The sequence below is a fragment of the Hippoglossus stenolepis genome, chromosome 9 (genome assembly GCF_022539355.2).
Source record: "Hippoglossus stenolepis isolate QCI-W04-F060 chromosome 9, HSTE1.2, whole genome shotgun sequence".
Classification (NCBI taxonomy): domain Eukaryota; kingdom Metazoa; phylum Chordata; class Actinopteri; order Pleuronectiformes; family Pleuronectidae; genus Hippoglossus; species Hippoglossus stenolepis.
In genome coordinates, this window is record NC_061491.1 from 26,861,354 (window position 1) to 26,880,449 (window position 19,096).

The 19,096-nt window shown below is 43.9% G+C and overlaps 1 protein-coding gene across 1 annotated transcript in view; it reads left to right on the forward strand.

Annotated features, from left to right (window-relative positions):
* The window catches only part of cfap299 (cilia and flagella associated protein 299), a 65,579-nt gene continuing 46,483 nt past the window's right edge, over positions 1–19,096 (forward strand). The window contains exons 1-3 of the mRNA XM_035166239.2: positions 1–151; positions 2,873–3,015; positions 15,167–15,257. Of these exons, the coding sequence (XP_035022130.2) occupies positions 41–151; positions 2,873–3,015; positions 15,167–15,257 (345 nt within the window). The 5' untranslated portion in view covers positions 1–40. The remainder of the gene's footprint in view (positions 152–2,872; positions 3,016–15,166; positions 15,258–19,096) is intronic.

Sequence of the window (19,096 nt, forward strand, 5' to 3'; positions counted from 1 at the left end):
GCCATGGCAGCGTGTCTCCGCCACACGGACCGAGGAGAAGATGGAGCTCAGCAGCGCCACCGCTCGGTTCCAGGACTCCACGGCCCAGTTTAAAGAGTACGAGGATTATCTGGACTCCAAAGTCACGACCACGGACAAATATTACTTAAAGGTGAGTCTCACTGGTTCTCACTGGCGACTTTAGCGACTTTAGCTGCCGTCCTCGTGGGCCTGGAACCCGGCTTCTCTCCTGTTGTCAACACCGCGTCAGAACCGCGTTAGCCAAACTCCCATTTTAAGTTTGTCTTCACTCTTCTGCAGAAATGGTCACTGTTAAAACAATCCTGTCGACCTTTCCTAAAGCACTAGGACCCATTCTTCCATTCGGCACGAACCAAATCCTCCTAAATGTTTTTAATCAAGGACAAATCATCACTTAGTTCAGGTCAGTCGCTGTCAAAATGGCAGCAGCAGCTAGCTAACGTCAGTGCGGTGTCACGAGATTGTAGCGCGAGAAAACCACTATTAGAATATTCATTTTAATTTAATCATCTGCTGTTTGATAAGCTAAGTGTTGGTTGTTTTTGAAGCTGTGTTTTTACCAGTGTTTTACGCATTTAATGCACTTTTATAAAAACGTTTTGAGAGCAAGTTTGCCAAGATTTTGAATGGAGTCTGGGGTTTTGTCCACTTTGCTCAAAAAGACGTATTCAGTGTCTACAACAAATGAGAGTTTTATTATTATTATTGTCGTTGTTTCCATTAACTTTAATCAACTTTTGCTCCATTAAATGATCTGGAGTTGTACACACACGCAGTTGTGTTGGTGTGGTGTCTGTGGGTGAACACTAGGTGGCAGTCACACACAGGTTTGTAATAATTACACATTCCTTATGCAATCGTCACTGCACTTAACTCAAGTACATTATGTGCATATTCTCAGTTTTATTTTATTTGTTTGCCTATATTCATTTAATTTTAGATACTTTCATGGATCCTAAGTTGGTTTTAGTAAATCTGTCAAACAGCAGAGTTCACCTCTCATCCCAGTCAGGCCCTCTTTGACAACATGCTCCTACCCACAGAGACCTTATCAGAGACATTTGTCATGAAAATCACAAATTTGTGGGGAGACATTAAGACTAAAAGGCCCCAACAAGTTCAAATTACATAAAAAATAATAAAAAATAATAATTATATTGTCTAGTTTCAGTTTAAAAGTCTCACTTTTGCACATTGTGTTATTACCTGAAATGTATCCACACTTTTTTTGTTTTTTACTAAAACAAGCTAGAGTCAGTGATTTTATTGAAAAAGAAAGATTCCATTCACCCCTCGAAACCATCTTTATATTTATATCCATGATTGTTTTAGAGAGGAAGCTCCAGGTTAGACTTTAACATCTCACTCGCTCTAAGGAATGTTAGATACTCGTTAGTTCTCCTCTCCTGGTTAATGAGTGCTGGTCAGAGATGGGTCAGAGTCCTGCTCTCTGCCAGCAGGTGGCACACTTGTTAATGATATTTCCAGAGCTGCTGCTGCTGCTGCTGGGGCCACTTTGTTTGAACACCTGTGTCCACATGGAGGGGGACCAGTCCTATCTGCCCTGATAATCAGCTGCAGTCACTCATCATCATCAGCCCGGGTCATCTAACCTGTGCGCTCACACTGACAAGACTCCAGTCCTGATACATCAGCTAATTACAAACCCATTCTTCCCAGTTTCTCTTCAAGGACTCAGGAACCTGAGGGATTTAACAGGTCCTGCTGTAAGTCCCCGTGTCCTCGGCCAGGGGTGTTCTGGGGGATTAGTCCACGTCCCGGTGCGTCGGCCGTACAACGCACTTCATTCAAACAGACTTGTTCAATGAGCCTTGAAAATGAAGACAATGATTCTTGGGGCCAATTTTAGGACTGGCAAATGTCTGAGACTCATTTTCTGGCGAGCCACATCAAAGTGGAGGGAAAATATAACTTTTCCTCTCGGGTGCGGACGCAGGCCCCGGGGCTGCGAGGACTTTTGGGTCGGAGGACATGTGGCACGGGCTTTGATCTGACACGCCACAGGATCTGACAGCAAGATTTTGGTTTTTAGCTGATGACTTTATGGCTTGGCGTCCAGTGACGGCGGGTCTGCGAATGGTGATTGAAATGTTGGAGCTAACAGTCGCTGCAGAGGCTGTGACACACACACGCTTGAACGCACAGTACAAACAATGACAGCTTTAAACTAAAGGCTGCAGCTGCAGATAGAAACTCATTCATCAAATTAATCAATTGGGTTATTTGTTAAGAAAGTTCTCTGTTTTATATCATTAAATCTGTATTATCTTTAGATTTTAGAGGGTTTTTTTAATGTCCGCCAAAGGCATTAAGTTTTAAGTTTGTAATTCTTCAAATGTGGTGCAAACCTTATGTTGGACTCAACCTAAAGAAACCTACGTACACACCTTCTCTTAAATGCCTATCTGCCATGTCAACTATTTAGTTTATTTATTCATTTATTTATTATAACCTTAAGTATTTACACTTTTACCGTAACACAACCGAACAGCTCTTCTATGATGTTCTTTTGTGTTATTGTTTTAGTTCATGTTTTGTCAGTGTGTGTCTGTATCTTGTGTTTGGTCTTCTTTTAATTGCCTTTCACCAAACTGCCTTTGGGTTTAATGAAGTTGTACTGGGTTGTATTACAAAAGGTCAAGAACACCATGAGGGACTGAAATTTGAACTGGTTTTTTGGAGGCTCAAAACCACAGGGCAGTATTTAAATGTTCACCAATTACAAAAAATCCCCACATTGACACCTGAATCTAACACCGACATGTGAATGTGACTGCCGGCCGCCCGTGTGCGCTCTCCTCGCCTGACTCCTTCTCTTCTCTCCTGGCAGAGCAGGGAGTTGGCTCGGAAGGTGGTCGAGCACGGCCACAAGGGCACGGTGCTGAGCAGAGAGGAATTCCAGGAGAAGAAAGCAGCTGCGCTCGCTGCAGAGGCCGCGAAGATCAACGCTCTGTACAACAGGAGCCGTCCAGTGTAAGTTAACCTCCCGACAAGCCACTACACTCGCTGAGGTGTGGTCGGCGTGAACAGGGCCGAGAAACCCCCACCAGCCACCGGCGGGATGAGAGAATACCAGTGTGTTGTCTCCTGAAAATGAAGTTCGGCTCTTTCCACATGTGCTCAGTGGATTTTTGGAATCAATCAGCCGCTGTGGCGGAGAGGAGAGGAGTTGCTGTTGTGGCCTCGGCCGCTCTGTGTTAGCGCTCTGTGGTTCATTGTGTCCACTTCTCTTTCAGTGTGAAAGAATAATATTTGAGATGAGCGGTGATGGAGGCTTCTGTTTCGAAGGCTGTGATGCCTCACGCAGTTTCTGTCTTCTCTTTGTCTCTGCTCATGTTATTGTCAACGATACGATCATTTTAAAATGTTCATATATTATAATTTATGACACTCTCTGTTTAGTTTTGTCTTGTAGACACAGGGCAGCATATAAAGAGAAGGGAAAGCTGTAGATCCACCATCAGACTGTTGAGCAATACACTTTGCTAGCAGCTTTAACAATGCTGCTGAAGCTGATCGTGACCTCTGACCTCTGTGTCCAATGAAGTCTGACCAGGAAGTGGGTGATAGCTGTTACTGTCTCAACATACTAGGCCCCAGTGATACTGGACCAAACTAAAAAGTCAAAATATACATCAAATACATTTATATAATTTTAGGGTAGTTTTCTGATACGTTTGGTTTAAATCAGTTATTTGATGTTATTGAAAAGGGGCTTTGATATCGTGATTGACAGCTGGACAGGCTCCACACCACAATCACGTCTTCACAGACTCTGGCTCCAAATGACATCATCGGCACAACATGGCGGCTTTTGTGTCCGGGGATATTCTGGCTTCATTTCTTCATTTCATTTCTGGACATAGACGTGTCGTCCATCTTGATTTACAGTCAGCGGCTCGGACACAGACAGAAGCTGTGATCGACTTCAACATCAATAGTGAGGTGCACATTAACGTGATCAAAAAGACTAGTTCAAGTTCAAAAATCTGATCAAAATGTTAAATTAAAACAAGCTGAATGACAAAACTACAATCTGCCGTCCTCTGTAAACTGCCCCCCCCCTGAGGAAAGTGATCACACAGATTCTTGATGAAGCCGTGTGGTGGTGGTATCTCCTTTGATGACAAGCCAGAACAGACTCCAAAAAAGGCCGTACACACACACACACACACACACAGACACACACTCGGCTGTGCAGTATCCAAACATTTACCTGTGTTAGGTGTTGCATTTGATTGAACCCTCAGATGCTTATCCAAATGTGCCGTCTCCCCCCCCCCTCCTCTGCCTGTCTGTGAACATCAGTGACACTGGTGAAATGGGAGCCTCCACACCTGCAGTTACACTGATATTAGGCCACAAAGACTTTCATCTTGTCCCAGCAGGATCCAGGGAAATGTTGCACGGGAACACTGGGATGTTATATACACAGGAGTCTGTTCCGCTTCCAAGATCTACATCCACGTCGAGGCCCTTTTCAAAGGCTGCGATCCGCCAAGCGTGTTTGTATGTGTCCTGACTTTGTTTGGAACACAGGGTGACACACAACACATCGACAACATCCAGTCGGACGGATTTTAAAGTCGTGGGAAATCTGTCTCCTTTGGGTTTAGGAAAGGTAGTTTGCTCGTGCAGCTGTGGATTCGCCACAGTTGCTATGGACAACGCAACTGTCTAAATGTGAATTATAGCATTTTCAAACATCTATTGTTAATGGAAAAGAACAACTTTTAGTTTAGTTAAGTTAGTTGTTCAGTATTTTCTTGGTCTTAGTAACAAATCTCTGCATCATACAGTGGGAATAAAAATATAGTTTGGTGGATTTTTCGATGGCTGATGCGATACCAAGGGAAAAATCTCCAATACCAATATATTCAATACATTTGTCATCAATTCCTCAGATGAGAAACTTATGCCAAATATCCATTAATTCTTATATTTCAAGTTCGGGCACCTCTGTGCGGTGCTGTTCCAAAAAGTGAGTCAACCTCTGAATCATTGTCTGGAAAACTTTTGACATGATTCAAGTTCTTTGAAATTTAACGCGTGGGCCATGTGCCAGTTTGAGCATCTCTCATTCCAGCTGCCCCCCCCCCATGCCCCCTGTTGCTGATAGGTTGGAATAACGCTATGTGGCTTCTCATTGACAGAACCAGAGCAGTTGAGGAACACCAGACTTTATTTTCTTTCAGCACAAACACAAAACGGGACAATCAGCGGATCGTGAGGAGATATTGACAAGAAAGTCAGTGTTGGATTCGCATTGTTAACTTAACCTTTAACCGATCATGTGTTTAATGAGCTTCAACGCCTCAGGAGCAACACGGCGGTGCAGTTGTTTCTCCTTTGCCTCTTATTGAACTCGACAGGAGCCGCGTTCACATAAAACATGACTTTGAAATAATAGCGGAGATGTTCCTGTGCCAGCATTAAAGCGGCGCCGGTTGGTTCCCGTCCAGTTCATTGCTAGTAATTTTTTGTTTTTGAATACTGAAGGCACCTGTTTGGGAGAATATCTGAACTGTTTAAAAAAATCCTCCCCTGGCTCACGTGAATGTGATTTTTGCCACGATCAATTATCGCGCGGCTCGTCTTTCATCAGACAGATTCAAAATGCTCTGTTAACAACGGGACATTTGCTGGGAAAGACATCACTCATAACCGCAGAGCAAGTGGTTTTTGAATCGTCTCCAAGATAATTAACCGGCCACTGTTATGCTGTTTCAAAAGGAAAACACTTTACATTGGATGTGATCCTGTTCTGGGTAAATGATAGCTCGTAGCAAATTAATGTAAGTTTTTTTTTTTTGTTTTGTATCTAACCATTAAATAATCATCTGATACATCTGCTCGTTTCGCGGTTAAGCTGGGCCTTCACTGTTCAACTTGAGAAAGGTCGCTCCAACTCCCACTGTGAATTGTGTGCGATGTAAAGCCACAGCTCACGATCGACGGTCTGATTATCAGTGTGGGAACCTGTCTGCCCGTCCAGACCCGGGCTGACTACTGTCAAAGAAGAAGAAGTCAAAATGTGTTTGTCAAACTAGGGCACCAGCATTTCCCTTTGTCATGTTGGTTGTGATAGGAGGAGGAGGAGGAGGAGACATCCAACAGACAGACGTGTTGCCATAGCTCAACCGGCCTGGCCTCCATTTTAAACCACGTTAACCCACCGTGACATCACCCATTGGATTGTGAGCTGCTGTTTTTTGAAGTCACGAGTTTGACAAATTTATTTCAGCGCCATCTTGGTCCTGCGTCCGGTCGGGAGCATGTGATCGCTCCTCGTTACGACCTCTGCACCGAAAGACAAACTGAAATGTGGTCCGACTCTAAAAGGACAAATTGACAAAAAAGAAAGTTAATACATTTCACCTGCAGTTTGGATTATTGCTGCAACACTAACAACCTGTAGGTGACTACACACACACACACACACACACACACACACACACACACACACACACACACACACACACACACACACACACATATGGATTTAAACCTAATTATCAGCTTAAATTATTTCCCCAGCTTGAAAATTTGACAGAAAAAAAAAAAACTGCAGAGCTTTTGCAGACTTCTTCCATCAGAAGAGTTTAGTGTGAGCTGTGACCCCCCCCTCTCTCTGTCTAAATGCAGATTGTTCATTCCTCTGTGGTTTTTCTGATTGGACTTCCACCAAACTGACCCCCTGACCTCCTGTTATGGTCACACTGTGAAAACACGGGCCCCAGGATGCAATATACCACCTGCAAAGGGGCCGAACACAATCGGTACAGTGTTCAGGAAATAAAAGAAAGCTGGCAGCTGCGCGGTAAACAAACTACAAGCCATTATTTAACCGAGTGAATATGAGCGATATTGGGAATAACCAGACATTTGGCATTTATTTTGAGCCCCTTTTCAACAGATGTTCATCTCAGTTTCAAAAATCCTTCCCTAAAGACTTTTACACGAGCGTTTTATCCTCTCACGGCGCCGGGCGGCCATGCTGTTTTGGAAATGCCTTTCTCCTTCTCTGTGGGCCCTAACCCATGTCTCCCGAGGCATGTCTTTCTTCACCGCTCTGTCACTGCTTTGTGTTCTTTGCCTTCCTTTCTCTTCTGCTTTAACCTCCCCGCGCGCTCTTGGAGACCTTTAGTGCCTGCAGGTGTATAAATAGAGCTGTTTTCAATTAGGACAAACCTCGCCTGTAGCGTGCATCTGATCAATGAATGCCCCTGCACCTGTGGTAATAAAATACAGAGGGAGTGGGGACGGTGCTGTGAATGCTAATCAGATGTTGCCCTGTTGTTGCCCTGTCTCATTCTTAAGGACAACGTGCTCCCCCTGACAGCTCGGCTGTGAAAGCGGGGGAGCGGCTTTGCCAGCACATCACACAAAGAGCAGACAAAGGACCTGGTGCTCTCATCAGACATCAGTGAAATTCAATACGTGATCGGAGAAAAGGACACTTGAATGAATGAACAGGGTGATTAGTCAGTGGTGAGCCTGTTTGGTTGTGGAGTAAACGCAACGGAGAGTCAACAGATGGTTACAAAAAACAAACAGGGTGAGGTTCTGATTTCCTGTTTTCACTTGTGGCTCAAATTTAAAGCAGATTTTTCTTAAGTTGTACTAGTTTTTACAGTTTCCCTGTTTTCAAAGAAATTAATTTTGGCCCGTGTCCTATCTGCTAACATGGAGGAGGTGGGTTTTACGACCTTTACTACAGCCGGCCACCAGGAGGCGTGGAGACACTTTGGCTTCACTTCTGAGGAGCAGCCGTGTCGTAGATCTTTAACCGACAGCACATCCCTCTGTGGAGTTCTGCTTTAGCACTGAATGAGTATAAAGTGATAATTAATAACTGGTGTGTTTGAGCTCACACTTGTGAACATTGAGTTTGCATATAGAGATATTCGCCACATTGAAACAGTTATAATTCTCTTAATTGCCTGAGCAAAGTCAGATGGTGGAAAACGCTCCCTGGTCACAAAACTAATTATGTTCGTTCGAGGGCGTGACATCATTAATTTTATCTGTTCTAATTTGATGAAATGTTGTTAAACACTGAGCCAACCAAAGAAAAGTAACACGTGTGTAAGAAGTGAAAAATATAGGAATGTGGGCTCGTCTCACAGCTGCCTCCGGGTAAGACTTTGATTTTTTTAGCAGAACACAATAATCTCACACTTCCCAAACGTGCCAGATGTTGCAAATCGTTCTTCTGCTAATTCAATCAAAAACCCATCCGAATGAGAAGCCGTGCACTTTGTCATGATAAAGAAAAAACATTTGATCTGGAGTCAGAGACAAACCCGAGGAGAAGCGGAGCTCTGCCGAGGAGATGTGAGGCCTCTGCTTCCTGTCTGCTCCGGCTCTGGCTCCTGCCCAGAAGTCCATGTCAGCATATGTCCTGACCTCGCGTGCTCACGGCAGCGCGGCGAGGTTTCCATCAGGCTCCCCGCGATCTCCCCACAGTCCAAACCACAGCCACGCTCATTGTCCATTGTGCTGCTACGTTTTTACAGTCCGCCTCAAGAATTCTCCGCTCTCTCCGGCTCTCTACTCTATATTAAAAGTCAGCTATCACTCGCCGTGCCAAGTAAAACCGGTGCCACGAACACGCACAGTGAATACATTTCACTGCGGATTCAGCCTCCAGATGCTCAGCGAAAATAAGATTGTGGATGTGACTGACATGAGTGGCTCACAACGCTGATCCCAGGCTTGTTTTCAGCGAGCCAAACCCCTGCCACTCCGCTGCTCCGGCCGGGGCCCTCGGGCGACGGGGCTCTGCAGTTTCTATTACATCTGCTGTCAAGCCAATTGCCGTCTTTGCACTTTGTGATTTTGGATGGTGTGTGTAAATTTGGAGTTCTCCCCCCCGCAAGCTTTGTCCGGAGACCAACGTCCTGCCAGGCCCAAGCTCGCCACCGTGTCCCACTGCGCGGTAGCTCCACACGCACGCCGACCAGCTGAAACAGCAGATAAGACTTAACAAGCTGTTGTTTGACCTGAATGACGTCATTGATATTTCATGTTAATGCCACATAGAAGACACCAAACAATGTCTGACCCGATTCTCTGGATATCGTCCGTCGTTCGAGACGTGTTTTCACCCTCTGAGGGTCAACAGTTAGGTTTTTGCGAGGTTAGCGAGCAGGAGGAAGGTGAGAAACGTCTTCAAGATGCCGACTCACTCGCTTGCTGTAGATTCTACGGACAATGACTGACTCTCTTCGCATCATGTCTGGTCCAACTGATGAAAGTCTAGAAAAGTTCACGGCTGTGGTGCTTGTCTAAAAGCACAAATATATAGATAAGCTATACACGTACATATTTCTTGTTAATACCAGGTCTAAGTCAAACTTCAATCCTAAAACTTTCCATCTGAAGCCTAAACACCATGTCATGTATTCAACACATTTTCTAGACTGGACATCAAGAAATGGTGATAAAATTCAAACCATTTGTAAGAACATATACAAAATTTAAATGAGCTAAATAACAGGAAACTTATTTTACAGTTTATACAATTGCACATATAATATTGTAGCACTCACAGTTTTTGACTTTGACGATAACGGGAGTATTTCATCAAAAGTATCTCAAACGCCGTAGCTAAGTTCCCCTGATAAAGCTGAGGAAGTGGTTTCCACATCATTCAGCTTTTCCCACCAGGCCACACAGTCGTCCTGTCCTTTGTACTTCTAAGTGCTGCAGGAGGAGGATGAGTGTCACAGATCAAATGACCTCCGAGGTTCTCCCTGAGGCTTGGTCTGCACGGAAAGGTCCCTGATGTGTCCTTGAATTACTGCCATCATCTTCTAATTGATTTTTGAGGGTGAGAAAAGTCGGTTTGGCCAAAATCCCGACTTTATCAGACTGAGACTCCTAGCAGCCCAAGTTGTTTGTGGTTGGTTTAAATGGTTTTGAATAAACCGATGAGAGAGTAAACCACAGCCATTCAGGGGTGAGAGCTTGTTCTCTACTTCCAGGACCTGCATCGGAAAAGATCGTCTTCTCTAAACCTTTGACATCTCCTGTATCTAAAATCTATCTACACATCAGATTTCCCTTTAAAAACATGTGATCTGAATCATCTGGACAACAATATCAACCTTTGAATACTGAGAGATCGCTCTGTCCACTGCCCAAATGTCTAATTCAGCGTCAAAAAGAAGTCGGCATGAAAAAGATGACAATGCCTCTTTTGATCCACACTCGAAAACACGCACCTCTCAGGCAGCGCAACCTTCCCCAACCCCCAAAAGCCGACGTGGCCACAATACACAAAGAAAACTCAGGTAGAATATCATGCGTAGCACATGTGTAACTGATACGTGCGGCTCATTGTAATCAGAGGTGACAGAGGATTTTAGAAAAAGCCCAAAATAAAGTAAATTGTCATGCTGTGTGGAATTTCCCTCGACGTCCACCGGGCCCAAAATAATATTTTCCATAAGATTAATTTTCCCAAGCACTCGGGGAAAAATATGCTGGTACGGTGCGTGTTGTTTCTTAAGAAATCACTGTATTATTGAGTGTTCCCATCTGTCCCAGCGTCAGAAGCTGTGGGCTAATGAAAGCTTCAGTCCGTCTGTCCCGAGAAGAAAAGAAGCACAAGCTCCTCAAATCCTCCATGAAATGGAAATATCTCAGAAAACACCTTTTGTTCAGTCGCTGGATATTTATTTGTGAAACTATTTGAGAAGGAAATGTTTGGCTCTGAATCCTCAAAATATATTTAACGGCATTACACTCCGTTAATTATGCTGGGAATTATTGGCCGTTGCAATTTTTGGCGTTGGCACTGGAGATAAAGTTGTACAAAAGTTAGATTTCAAAGCGACATGCTGCAGTAAATCATCTGGATCGCCCCCTGGTGGTTAGCTGCAGTCATAAAACCCGCCTCCTCCATGTTAGCAGATGGAATATGGGCCAAACTACACAAATAAGTGGTGGCTGTGATTTTAGGTAGTTCTTGTGATCATTCTTTTACTAAGTTTGGTTTTAATTAGTGACTTGATGCTCTAAAAACAAGGTGACATGTCAGCTGAGTCCGGCTTGTGATTGGTCATTACTTCATGTCCAATATATAAACCTCGACAGGCAGCGTCTTTACAGGATAATCCACATTATTCATTATATCTTCCAGCGAGTCGTGCTGTGACCCATCGGTGCGGTTCCCCCCCTTTCAGCTGTGCAAACAGATAACGAAGCTGTCTTTGAGTTCAGCAGAGAGACGAATCATTGTTTAGGCTGCAGGTCACTGACACTCGGGTGAACACACTGCTGAAGGTGACGGATGTGAATATATTTAGTGGTAAACACAGGAACAGCAGGCACTTAGTGAAAAAGGTGAAAGTGCAGGCCTGCCAGGTTTTGCACAGTTGTGTCATCTTTGGTCAAAATAGCACTAAAATACACAAAGTTAGATTTAGAAGCAAAGCACATTGGATTATTTCCTCACAAAGCTTGTGACAATGCATACATTACAGTACAAAATATGGGGAAAAAGGGAATTTATATTAAAACTGGTTCTAAACCATAGTAAAAATAGAAAATGTCCAATGAAGGAGTGGAAATTAATCTTTTTTAAGCAGGTGGCTTGTTTGATTGACAGGCCTTGAATCTGTGAGGTCTCATTTTACGATATCAAGTGAAGCAGTGGTGGAACGAGCGTTTATTGGACTCCTGGAACTGTCGGGACTTTATTTTTATCCACCTAAATCCATACAATAGAATCACTGACCAACATTAGAGGACTTGTGTGACAGGCTTAGACCGGGTGGTTAGTGCTGAGTGTACACCATCGGTTCAGGGCGCTCCTGCTCCGGGAGGAAGGCCCCCGGCGTTGGGTTCTGGTTTGGCCGAGCTCGTTTCACTGTAATGCTTTGTTTACACGTGCGTAAACACACTTGGAGGAAAGTAGCTGTGCAGTAACAGCTGTTCACCCCCAACGGAGGCGGACAAGGCGTTACATAAACTCTACTCTTATAACCAACTGAGCATCGGGACAATCGAGAGCCTCATTGCCTTTAGTTACCTTCACCGAGGATATTGTGTGTTCATTTCCATTTGTTTGTCTGTTGTTAGCAATATTACGCACAAACTACTGAACCGATTTTCTTGGAACTCGGTGGAACGGTGCAGACCAGGAGAGAAGCCACTAACTTTTCAGGAGGATTCAATTTAAGCAAATGTAGGCGACTGATATCTATGAAATTTGGTGTGTTTTGGTTTGAATTTAATATCTTGCATTTTGGTTTCCGTTTGCTTGGCATTTCAACACTTTATTTAAAAAAAATCTGTGCTGCAGATAATTTTAGGTTCCTAACAATTACATTTTCAACAGCAACGTTTGTTCTGCTCAGTTTTACTCCTGTTGGACGTCGTGGATTATGTTTCATTGTCCGAACAGTTTGAATTCATAACTGTTCTCTGCCAAGACCGCTGCCTCTGCTTAAAAAAATAAACAGTCCAGGTTTTCTGTTCAAATCTTGGACAGAGGTCACTTTTCAGGACAACGTTAAAAAAAAGATTTGTTCAACTGACCAATCGTCTTCCACTGGCGAGGACGATCTCAGCAGATGTTGGAAACTCGATCTTCATTCACACAGAGCAACACCAGCACCTATATGTATTTAATATAAAACTATTTCATGTATGGGAGACAGATGCTTTAAGACAGATGTTCTTTTTTTTTTTGGACTGTTCACATCCCTTCCAGGGCCCACCTGCCTTGACCACAATCCAAAAACAAGACGCGGGGCTTGATCACAGTTCGTTTAATACCCAGTCATTAGCCACTAATAACCACCATTTAATAGTGAAATTCTTGTTATCCCTCCTAAATGAGGCTTGATAAGAAATTTGTTAATTGACAGGAAACTCAAACTTGCAGCGGCCCATCTGTTTTGCCCGAGTATTATTCACTCTCCGTGACTGTGTGTGTTGCTTTAGCTACTGGATGGGGTAACCCCAGTCACTTGCCTCCTCAGCACCTGTGTTTACTTTGGGGCCTCGGCCCCCTTGACCCAGCAGCAATCCTTCACTCACTCAGGAGATGGAGCGAGGTTCCAACCTCCAAATATGTGCTGTCCCTGCACTTTTACCACCGTGTGATTCCTCTAAGACGTTCACGATGGAGGCGCAGGCCAAACGACTCGTATAAATTACAACCCTTTCCCGAGGTTCTAGTAAATGCAAACATCCAGATTCTCTGAGCTCTCTCACTGTGATGTTAGGCTGCGCTAAGAGCAGGAATTGGCTGTTTGTCCGAGCCTGTTGTGGCTGCGGAGGCTTCTGAAGGTGCTGTTGGAATGGAAAGTGGATCGGAGGAGCCATTAGTGTAAAATATAACCGAACCTGTCTTCTTGTTGGCCGGAGCTGCAGACGGAGCTGGATCCAGTAAGAGTGAATATTCAGCAGTAATATTAAAATGAAAGAAACAGATTTATAACTGGAGCAGTGCCGGTTTCAAACCTGCAGGTGTTGTAAGGGGGAAGTTTTGAGGATGATTATTTTTCTCTCACTCGACTTCTGTGAGCTGAACCTAAACTCTTCTTCATAAAGAACAAATCTGTCCGTAGCTACAACTACATCTTCTCTTGATCAGATTATTCCTGAGTCAAATCTTAACTTTTATGAAATATAGAGGAAGGAAGAGTCAAGGGCCCAAGACAGAAACCAGTAAACTTAGGAATGGATCCATGAATTCTGAATCACTGTCTTTAACATTGCGATATAAGGTGGGTTTATGTGTGAGTGCATGAAGTTTGGGGCGGATCCAAGTCCTTTGAATCCAGGGGAGTTGATTGGTCAACTAGTCTCTAGCTGTGCCAGTCCCCCGGTTCACCTGGAGCTGCTCTCTGAGCTGAAGGAGCCTCCTGCACAACATCTTTAAACAAACACCTTGTCATGGTTCACCAGTTTTATTCCCTGCATGCGTTTCATTTTGTTCCTGAAACTGTTCATTATTTTAATGCTGTATTTCAAAGTTTTATTTTATTCCCTTATCTTATTCGTCTTAGTCCTGAATTGTTTTAATCCGGTTTCAACCACATAAAACACTTTTGATTTAACACTGTAATGTTTAAAAGTGCAGCAGTAGTAAAGTTTATATTGCAGCTGTAAATGAACCAGTGAATTTGTCAAAGTTACTATAAAGTTACGTGTTGTTGATTTTAAATGAGGTGAAAATAGTTCAGTTTGTGGTAAATATACATACACAATATAAAATCTAATATTCTCAGTCCAGAGTCTCATTTCAGAAGTGATTTATTTTTCTGCCGTACTGTGACTGTGGCCCTTTCTGCATTTTTCTCTTCACACTCTCCCTTCCTCTGGATTCTCAACCACAGCTGAGAGGTCACCAATGAGCTGTTTACAGCCTTACAAGACGTTAACTCGCCGTGGATCTGATGAGAGTCGTGCTCAGTCCGTTCTGAGCGCGTGCCAGAGTGCTGTTGCTCGTACTGCCGTGTTAACTGTTCAAATATTAGTGCCAATGTTTTTTCAGGTGCGGAATACGCTCGTGTGTGCCAAAAAAAACCTGTTCCCGTGGAAACGGGCCAGCCGAGAGTGTAAGAAAAAGCCGCCACGGTTTCGTATTAAGTCATTAAACTGTGATGTGATCGGTGCCTCTGCATTCAGCTGTGACATCCTGACGTGTGTCATCTTTCTCTTTTTTTTGAATTTTGAAAGTTTATCCAATTCTTTTGCTCTTATTTACGATGTTTTGTGTTGTGAAATGGTATTTGGAGTATTCGGGAGTGTCCTGGGTGCTTGGCATGTTCGGTGAAGTGCTGTGCGCTGACATATCAGAAGCTGGCTCGGGTCTGCCTCATGACTCTGACTCCATGCCACGCTCACCGTCTTTCTGCCCTCTGCATATTAATTGTAGAAAGGTATTTGAATATTTCATGAATCACACATTTTTCTCCAGCCCTGGAAACTTTAGTGGTGTCGCTACAAATATCGAGAAAAGTCAAAGGTTCGGAAACATCGTCTGTCGACAGCACGTCGCAGGTTGAAAAAAGCTTCCATAAAGAACCTTTAAGTCTTCATGTGACGTTTTTTCTCCAGTTAAGAGAAACATTTCAAACCGTTTGCATGTTGTCTTTTCCAGGACACTGGCAAGTGCAGGGAAGGAGCTCAAAGATAACTTCCTGAAAGCCCTGGCAGAGCGAGAGGAGGCCAACCGCAGTGGGAAAATGACTGTGAGTACATTATTACAGCACTCCAATTGCTACGTAATGGGATTCCCCTCAAATATTTCTGCAATTCCATTAGTTTGGGAACAAAATCCATACTGTGTCAAGTGGAGTGGAAATGCCCTCCCTCCCTCCTCCCTCCCTTTCCCGCTCCAGAGACCATGAGAGGCGGCCGCTCGCCCTTCTCCCGTCCATAAAACTCTGTTTACCAAAGTCCAACTACCTTGTCCAACGTGTGCTTTTCAGATTCAACAGCCGTAATAATCTTTAAAAGAAAGGATGCTCACCTGAGGAGCCAGGGTACAAGCCTGTAGAGGTGTTAACGATCGGAGGAGCTAGCTTTTAGTTTCTGTGACGGGGAAATTAAAGTGTCAGGCAGCCTTTATTCTCCTGAATGACCAGCAGAGGGCGACTCCACTGTCGGTTTCTGTAGAAAACTGTTATAACCTCAGTAAACATTTTACCAAACAGCCGGATGTTTATGATTCTTTAAGAGACATGTACGGGTTGGTTACTTTAGCCTGGTTCATTCGGTATCGCCCTCCACAGCTTTATCGTTATACCGGCTTCCCGTCAGAAGAAAAGCTAACTCACGGGAAAATTGGTATCTGAGATGTTTTTGGTTTAATTTCTGAATAGTGGGAGGAAGGGGAGATGTGTCGCACATCTTTTAATACAGTCCATGACCCCAAATAGGAAAATAAGCGAAATGTTTCAATAAAGGGCAAGAAAGTAGAAAACGTTGGTGTTTTTGCTGTTAACTGTTCACATCGACACGTCTGTCGTCGAGCTTTGCAGTTTAACGAGCCCCGGAAGGTGTATTTTATAAATCATTGGCGTCGTCTGCTTGATAAAACTCGGATGCACAGGGGAGAGATTGTAACCTCTGACCGTGAAGCTGAATATTTTGACTCCAAACACAACGTTTAACACCGTCCTCTGCGTCTACTTGGAGTATATGATGAATGGAGTATGTACGTTTGGAGGGATTGTGTAGTCACCGGTCTGCAGGGAGTGTTGCTGTTGACACACTTGATATAATTCACTTCCAAGATGCCGGCGTAGGAAGAAGGAGTTTTGTTTGACCTCCGTTTACCTGCCCCCCGTGGGATTTGCAATTATGAGATCACATGGAGTGCAGTGAGGGGAGCAGAGGCAGTAACACCAGAAGTTTTCCCACTGGATGTCCACTGTGTAAACAGCACCATGCAAAAGCCCACTGTCTCTCTGCCGGTCCCGTCTTTTAACTCTCTTTCTCCTTTTCTCTGAAAGAAACCTCCTGCGAAAGATTAAGTGATTTTTAAAGTATCACTTCCTGTATACAGAAACGAGAGCCAGAACAAAAACAAGCAAAATATCATGTTGTGTATTCCCAACATTGTTTTGCTGACATGGTGTTTTCCCACCTCTTCTTATTTTTCATCTCTTCAGAGCTTCCCTGAGCTGAAAAATTGGATTGGGGACGATGTTTATTTTCCTTTGAGCCCGCGCTCTGTTTAAAATTGAACCCACATTTGTGCACTTAATACCTCGTCCCTTTGAAACTGTTTAAGTAACAGCTAAACTTAATACAGTTTGACGAGGCTTGACCTCATCGGTGTATTTACATTGCACAGATGTACTCCAGACAACATTTGCACATGTGCCGACGTACAGTAAAACATGTGTTGGATCTCGATCCCTCCGTGCTCGATGTTCATTTCTGTATCTTGTTTAACGCCTGAATTGGAATTTGCAGGTTTGCATTGGTATGTGTGTATGCAGTTCGGATCCCCCTCCCTCTTCCCTCTTATCTGTCTTGCACCTGAAATCCTCTTCATGACAGTGTCGCATTACTCCCGCTAATCCGCCAATACGGTCCAATAATAAGACCACCCAGCGTCACACGGTATCTCTCACACTGTTCAGCGTGGGGCTCTCTGACTCCGTGACTCCAGCTCCTATCGGCCACGCTCCTCCAACCCGAGGATCTACTCGCTCCAACACATTCCAGCTCCTCGTCCCTGCACATTTTCACTGCGCCCCATAATGCAAAGCAGCCCTCGTCCAACAAGTGTTTTCCATCCCCCTCTTCCCCCATTATATTTTATGTTTACACATTATTGTTATTTTAGGCATTTAGGTCATTCTGCGTTGCGTGCTTTAACGCACCCACCAGCAAATTCCTTTGTTAAATCCCCACGGTAAGTAATTTCAAAATCCAAATGAGGCAGTAAACTTTTACTGTCTTTGTTGTAAACGCGGCCGGAGTCTCGAGTTCCACCTACTTAATTTATCATAAAGGGTTCGTCGTTGTTGTGAAGGATCGCGAAGACGCAGAAAATCATCCGTTTGAGTCGCACAATGGACGAGGAAAAAGAAAATACTTAGAGCTGAGTAATTGGCATTCCTTTAAATGGATGACATATTCATTGTCATCTTCCGCCCCCATTCATTGGGGGGGGGGGGAGTCGCTCCTTTGTCCTCCTTTCATGTCTTTCTCAGCCTTTCAAGTCCGGTTGAAATTACACCTGTCAGTTAATACACTCGTCAGGTTATTCTGTCTTCTCCACCCTGCCCCAAATACAAAAGATTGATAGCAGACATGACTCCTGATGAACAGGGCTCATCTTCCCTTTGTGTGCGGTCCCCCTGTTTCCTGCCCTTCAGGATAGAGGCAAAGGAATATCAGGCACTGGAGCCTATTTTGCATTGAAAATATTGACTTTGATACATTTCTCCTTCCAGTTTTCTCATGAGCTCTCAGTTTTCAGTGAGCAGACGCAGCCGTCCGCTCTCTCGGCTGAACTTCCAGGCCTTTCAGTGCCCTGCCTTCATTGTGCTTCTACTCCCTCGGCCCTGTTGCGAAAGCTGCTCCGCTGCCAAAAGTCACACACAAACAAAAGCTGCACCTGGGCAGCTTTGGCTTTATTTGCACTGGGTTAGAAGTTAAGTTTTTTATCAAATCCAGGTCACACCTGCACAGGATGCCTGAGGGTGTCAATTGTTGGGAGGCTCACGTCTGAAACTGAAGGTGTGCTGCCACCACCCACTCGGCTCCCTGTTTGTTTTCAGGTGTTTGTTAAGAGGCTCTGACGGTGTCAGTGTGAAGTTACAACACATCAAGCTAATGCTAAACTGATGTGAGTGAGCACAATGAAAGGCACTGAGCCACTTGTGGGGTTCTTACTCTTAGAGATTGTGCTTAGAGACACTTCTAGACCAATAGGGACTGAAATAATTAGAATGAAATATAAAAAATTAACTAGAATGGCACATTCCTCCTCCGCTTGATTTGGATTTTATTTATCTGCACCAAATTGACCACACTTACTAACACAGCTCAACACAACTCCCTAAACATTTTTGTAAAAGTGCCTTTTCTCACAATGATCCACCCCAAAACTTAACGGCTTCTTCCTTGGCCCATGTCCCATCCTTTCACCAAATTTGCTTTTATTATTGTTGTTGTTGATTATCAGTATTATTATTGTTATTTTTCATTCGTCAACCTTCCTCCAAATTTCATTTACACCTGTGAGGCTGTTATCTAGACACGTGGCAAATCCACAGCGTAATGGGATTGAAACCACAAACCTGTTGGCAGACAAGTTCAATAAATAATGTCCTTTGTCATATTGAATATTGAAAATATTTGTTCAAACCCACTACATTCATTTAAGGAACGTAATCAATTATATTAGACTGATAGCATGTGACATATTTCATTAAGAGTGAACAACACGTTTTTCACGGTGCACGGACAGACATGATGACTGATGATGAAAATATGTTTCATCAAGCGTTGTTGAATCACTTTTATTCTTTTACAGACGACTTCTCTAATGACTGCAGAGCAAATCGTA